Genomic DNA, 6,670 nt, shown 5'->3' on the forward strand with positions numbered 1-6,670 from the left:
ATATATATATATATATCAAAATGACCATTATTCAATAATAAATTTTATAAAAATAATGTTAATAATGCTCAAAGGGCGTGAAAAATATTTTAACTTATATTTGTTCAAAATTTTGAATATTACATATATTAAACATAATGGATGTACAACTACGAGAGTACTTAGATTTTGAAGATCTCACAAACATTAATGGGTCAAGATTCAACTCTTTTCAAATTACACATTTTATCAATGTGAATATGATTATTAAAATAATTGAGATATTTACTATTATTTTTGAGTTTATTTGATAAATTAATGAATTTTGTTACTCAAAATTAGACCAATTTATATTTTTAATGATTAAAGCTTCATTTGGGATAATTTTTGGCTAACTCTTTTTGCTATTTTCAAAAATTTTTGCACTAAAAAACTGCTCTAAAATGCATTAAGAAAACTATCGCAATCAAAACCTATATCTATTTTTCAAGTAACTACATCAAAATATTATATACATATATATACCATTGAGAATTTGATAAAAAGTAAAAAAAAGAATTAAATTTAATTTTGAATTTTAATATATGTATGAGAATTTTAAAAAATTAAATATAAAAATATTTATTTTGTAAATGATTAAATAAAAAATTATTTTGTAAATGATTGATTTTTTTTTTCTTTATTTTTTTATTTTTTTTATCTTTTTTATTTTTCTTTTTTTCTCTTTTCTTCATTAAATCCAAATGATTGATTGTTATCCATATGAATATATGATTGAGGAAAATAGTAATCGCTATTCATTCTTAAAAAAATTTGGCTGCTTTCGCACTCCCGCTTTACATCACACTGCACGCATTCACATTTATCTGAGCTCCCGAATACCTATTCTGTCTCAGATCATATTGACATCTCTGCCCGCGCCGGTGAATTCTGCTTTCGGAGCTCTGCCTCCTCGCCGGAATCCATGGCCGATTGCGGTCTTTTCGCTTTCCTACTCTTTGTCGTTTTAGCGGCGGGCTGCTCCCTCACCGAAGCTGAGTACATCGCCTACAACACCACCCCCGTGATCGACCCCGGTAAGATCAACGTCCACCTCGTCGCTCACAGTCACGACGATGTCGGGTGGCTGAAGACCGTCGATCAGTACTACGTTGGATCGAAGAACGACATCCAGGTTTATCTCTCTTTCTATCTCTATCCCCAATTGTTTAGACGACACTGTTCTCTTCCTCGTTTGACAAATGAATTTGTGGTTTCTGAGTAGGGAGCTTGTGTTCAGAATGTTTTGGATTCGGTTGTCTCCGCTCTTCTAGCAGATAAGAATAGAAGGTTTATCTATGTTGAGCAGGTAAAACGTGATTCATATGCTTGATTATAGATTCTTTTTGTACTTATTTGAGATGGATATAAGTAATTGGGCAAATTAATTGTTATTGATAGTACTTACAGGCATTCTTCCAGCGTTGGTGGAGACAGCAAAGCGATGCGACCAAGAAGATTGTGAAGGAACTCGTCAGCTCGGGTCAATTGGAGTTAATGTATTAATACCTTCTCGTTTTAGCTACTTTTAAATTAGGAATTTTCTTCCGTTAGTCATCCTGTAAATTACATGAAACAGTAGTAAAATACTTGTTTAGTTTTTTATGTGCTTTTTTAATAAATTGGATTAAGCAATGGGGGCATGTGCATGCATGATGAGGCGGCTCCACATTATATTGACATGATTGATCAGACAACCCTGGGCCATCTGTTCATTAAGCAGGAGTTTGGTCAGATACCAAGGATTGGTTGGCAGATTGATCCTTTTGGACATTCAGCTGTACAGGCTTACTTGCTCTCAGCCGAGGTATTCAGACAAATTAATTTATGTGAGATCTTTATTTATCTAGAACATGGAAATCACTTAATGACAACTGCCATATTTTTTACTTGGAATCTTTATGACAATGTGCTCTATTGCTGCAGTCTTCCAAACTCTTTTTAGATTTCCTGAAGACATTGTTTAGTTTATTAAGTTAGCAGAAGGAATTAAATGATTTTCTGTACTTTTTTTTTCTAATCAGTGGAAATAAACTAGTCTTTTGGCTGTATCCAAAAAATGCCCAAGGTCTTCATCCTTAATGGTGCAGTGATATGTTACTCATATGTGTGAGACTTAGATAATTCCACCCACACAGGCAATGTACGACAAGTGTTTGGATTTGTGTAAAATTCATAGAAATATTATAGAAAAATGAGAAAACAAATGCTAGAATCAATTATTTACTTTGTCAAAAAATTGTCATTAAAATTTTCAATACGTATTACACTGTAAACATTAGAATATTTCATTTAATTTACCTAAAGACTAGGCCCTTTGAAGCATGGAAACTATAGATATGCTATTTTATGCCTTAAAATTGTAAGTGGTGAAGGTCATCTACTAATATTGGTTGAACATCATCACCATCATCATTTGCCTTATTCCACCTATTTTATGAACCATCAATTCATTTCTGTTGAGTGGAGGAGGAGATTGAGACTTACAAAAGTGCAAATTTGATTGATGGGGCCATAAAAATCCTTTTTTGAGAAAGAATAATTTCTAATGTAAAGATTGAAACTTGAGTCACCCAAAACAGACTGAACCATTGTTCAATTGATTGAATAACCACATCAACTTGGGCTTATTCAAGATTTGGCTCAACTAGTTCAAGCATTCTCAAACTTATTTTGACACCTTAGATTTTGCTTGGACGCCATCTAAGTCAACGTGGGCTCATTTGAGCATTGATTTAGTAAAATTAAATTGTAGTGGACTTTTTTTCAGTCTTATAATGGCGAAGATTCATGCTTTTGTAAGAAATTTTACTTGACCATATATATTTTTGATAACCCTAATATTTTCCCTAATTTATCTTGGATGTTTTTATTTAGAAGTAAAAAATAATTTTCTTGGAATGTGTTGGATTTTTTGGTCAATCTTGGCTCATTGACGGAAGTCTCCCATTGATGTAGTGGTAGAACCATAAGGTGGCCTTCATCTCCCTATGATTTCGATAAATCTTCTTATAGCTATGTATGGCATGAAAAATCTGTTATAAATCCTATAATAGCTATGTAAAGTATGAAAACTCCCCTCTCTCAAATTTAGGATAAATCATTTAGCGCCCTCTCACTTTTAATCTTAGTTTTTACCACTGGCTTGATGGCTTCACAAATATAGAATGGTTCCTTCTACCCTGCATCAGTGTATTAAATACTCTAGTGAGGATGGTAAACACTGTATTAAAGGTAATTTGCAATCTTCTCCATTCATGAAGTATATATGAAGATGCCACATATTATCTGCCAAAAAAACAGACACTCTTTTATAAAAACTTCTAACTGGCCAAAGAAAAAGAGAAAAAAGAAAGACAACGAAAAAAGTAGAAGAAAATAAAGAAAAAGAAAAAATAAAGCATCTTGAACTTGAACAGAATGTTCACTGGCGTCCTGCCACTCCAACACAAAGAGATTGTAGTATTGCTTAATGAGTTAGAGGGAGAGGCAGAGGACGACAAAATGAAAAAGTAAAAGAAAGTGAAAAAGAATATGTCAATAAAAATGCCTATAATACATACTGATCTGGAATTCAGCTCAAAGGAAGAATCATATGTATTTGAGGAAAATAATTAGGTTATAGAGTATATCAATATTATTGAACAACCTAAGTTTGAATCTTTAGAGACAGATAATGATGAGGGCTGGGTCTAAATCATCAAATTGCAATATGGTTGTCCCTTTCACATTTTGTTACCTAGCTAAGATAAATCATATAGCGTCCTCTCACTTGCAATAAAAAATAATGAAAATGTTTAATTAAAATAGATTAATTTGTAATAAGCTATAATTAATCATATAGTACAACCACAACATCGTATAAGATGATCTACTATATTTAGTATCCCAGCCGTTATTTAAATTAGGCAATAATTCAAATTTTAAAATTTGTTCCAAACGTAATATATGAATTAGTTTATACTGTACGATGGTTAAATTTTTTGCCTAATTTAATCTCTATAATTAAGCAATTGAATTAGGATTAATTAAAATTGATGATCGTACCACATGATCTTAATCGTATTGGATGATCGATAGAGCGATCTTTTGGATGATAATTAAACATCCCATGGTTCATCCTATATGAATTACTATTCGATTGAACTAATCATATCATATTGCTTGGGTTGCCACACGATGACAAAATGTGAAATATGTTCGCATTCTATTCGATGATAAAACTTGTCATGTGTGAACAAGAAAACTTTACAAGCAAGAATCTATACATGTAGATAAAAATATATTCTTAACACCACGAGAAGTGGGAATGGCCTTGAGAAGCATGTAGATAGATTAATAAGCATAAAACAGCCTTAAGAAGCATGCAGTTGTCTCAAGAAGCATGTAGCTGCTTTGAAATATATATCAATTTGATAAAAAGTATGCAAACACAATATGTATCTTGAAAAGTCTGTGAATACACTATGAAATTGCATTAAGAAGTGTGTAATCATGGCAACCATATTGTTATGCATACTATTTGCATAGAACCTTGAAAGTTTAACATCTTATGTCTAGGTATGTCAACATTCTATTTTAATACTCCTATTTGTTCAACTCTATCGAGGAAATATATCACACTAGATATAACTACACACATGACCAATGTATGTATTAAATTAAGAATGAAAGATATTGAAAACATCTCTAATCTAATTTAAGGTGCAAGTGTCCACATTAATACTTGCTAAGAGAATGAAAAAATGTGAAATATGTTCGCGTTCTATGCGATGACGGAACTTGTAATGCATGAACAAAAAAATTTGCGAGCAAAATTTATACATGTAGATAAAAAATATATTCTTAACACACCGCTAGAAGTAGTAATGACCTTGAGAAGCATGTAGATTGATCAATAAGCATACAACATTCTTAAGAAGCATGCAATTAACTCAAGAAGCAAGTCGCTGTCTCAAGAAGCATGCAACTACCTTGAGAAGCATGTAGCTGCTTTCAAATATATATCAATATGGTAAAAGTATGCAAACACAATAATTATGTTGAAAAGTGTGTAAATACTCTATGAATATGCATTAAGAAGCGTGTAATCATGGCAGTGCACCAAAAAGTACATAAGTTACTAAAAAGGTTGTGAATATGATGTGCTACTGCATTGAAAAGTGTTCAAGTCATGCAAATAAACTAAAAAGCATGCATGCTATTAAAAAAATAAAGTACCGGCTTGTGCTCAGACCAAATGCATCAAACTCAAATAAAAAAATAATTTAAACTTTATTTATCCCAAAAAGAAAAATAAAAAAAGACAAGAAAAAAGAAGTTCAAACAACATACTACGGATCTTATTCTTGAAAAAATGAAGTTGTGACTACAAGATCTGCGAAAATATTCAGCTTTAAGTTTGCATTAAACCTTCAATGCCTTTTACGAAGGGAATTCATTATAAAATGCAAATTCACGAGTTCACCGCTCATATAGAGGCTCGTAAATATAGTGCTTGAGCTTGACTCTCTATTAGTGAGAGGTACAATAGACAAGGATGTTTAAGTGACCAGATAAAATATTTAAATACTTTGATAATAGCCAAGTTGATTGAAAAAAATCAATCGAAGGGGACTATATCTTTTAAAATACCCCTAGCTCCTAATGTGATCATTTTGAGGCCACATTTATACTAAAATATAAAATCATAAAATTTTACCAAAATTCAAAGTTTTTTAAGTGAAGTTTATTTTCCAAAAACTTAAATCAAAATCTATCCACCTTTCATAACTATTTGTCGAAGGTGGTAAATTTGATGGTATCCTCATCTTACAAAGAGCAAATGTCTTGTCGAGTGCATCATTATAATTCATTCTCAAATAATTTCTCACTAGTAAGGACATAATATATGTTATCTAATCGATGATTTTGCTGTCAAATGGATATCAAGTAAATGGTTATAACTAGGGCTCTTTGACTGAGTGATTTAGCTGTAAAATGACACTATTAAACTACTATCACGATTAGAGCCCGCAAGTTTTCTAATGGTTAAAAAATCTTTGAGTAATGAATCGTAAGGTACTTGTGATAGGATACAAAGTCCTTTGTTAATGTAGGTTGAATTAATATTTTCCTCTTAGACAAACATCCCCTAGGTTTATAAGGTTCCATTGGATGAAGCAACTTATGGTTACCGGCACAAATTTTTGGAGCACTCATCTAGATATTTCAATGTCATGATGGAGATGATCTCCATCGCATGTCTCACGTATGTATTAAATTGGAGAATAGGTATGGAGAAGTAAGCCTTAATTTTGTCTATAAATAGACTATCTTTTCCAATACATGTGGAGTAAGTTTTGATAGGTTCATAACTCGGGAGAGGATCTGAACCCCTTACTAGCTGATGGGGACATCAGATTTCGACACGTGTACCATCGCCGACGGCGCAGATCGACGGCTACGATGCAGAGCCTCTACTTTTGAGCTTGTAGCTTATTTCATACTTTTTTATTATTATTATTAGTTTTTCCGAGTTTGCCCCTGAGGGCATCTTTTGACTTATGTAGCCCCGAGGGCATTGTGGTCTTTTCTTTTTCTTTCATTTGGAGCCTCCATATATGAGGCAATATGCATTGTATTTTTTCTGTGGCATGAGTCGTCGCTGTGC

At 32.3% G+C, this 6,670-nt stretch overlaps 1 protein-coding gene across 1 annotated transcript in view; it reads left to right on the forward strand.

Annotated features, from left to right (window-relative positions):
- The first annotated feature begins 778 nt into the window (after nt 1–778).
- The window catches only part of LOC110096410 (probable alpha-mannosidase At5g13980), a 10,568-nt gene continuing 4,676 nt past the window's right edge, over nt 779–6,670 (forward strand). Inside the window, exons 1-4 of the mRNA XM_020822356.2 lie at nt 779–1,153; nt 1,244–1,327; nt 1,429–1,517; nt 1,651–1,825. Of these exons, the coding sequence (XP_020678015.1) occupies nt 944–1,153; nt 1,244–1,327; nt 1,429–1,517; nt 1,651–1,825 (558 nt within the window). The 5' untranslated portion in view covers nt 779–943. The remainder of the gene's footprint in view (nt 1,154–1,243; nt 1,328–1,428; nt 1,518–1,650; nt 1,826–6,670) is intronic.

The sequence above is a fragment of the Dendrobium catenatum genome, unplaced genomic scaffold (assembly GCF_001605985.2).
Source record: "Dendrobium catenatum unplaced genomic scaffold, ASM160598v2 fragScaff_scaffold_621, whole genome shotgun sequence".
Taxonomy (NCBI): domain Eukaryota; kingdom Viridiplantae; phylum Streptophyta; class Magnoliopsida; order Asparagales; family Orchidaceae; genus Dendrobium; species Dendrobium catenatum.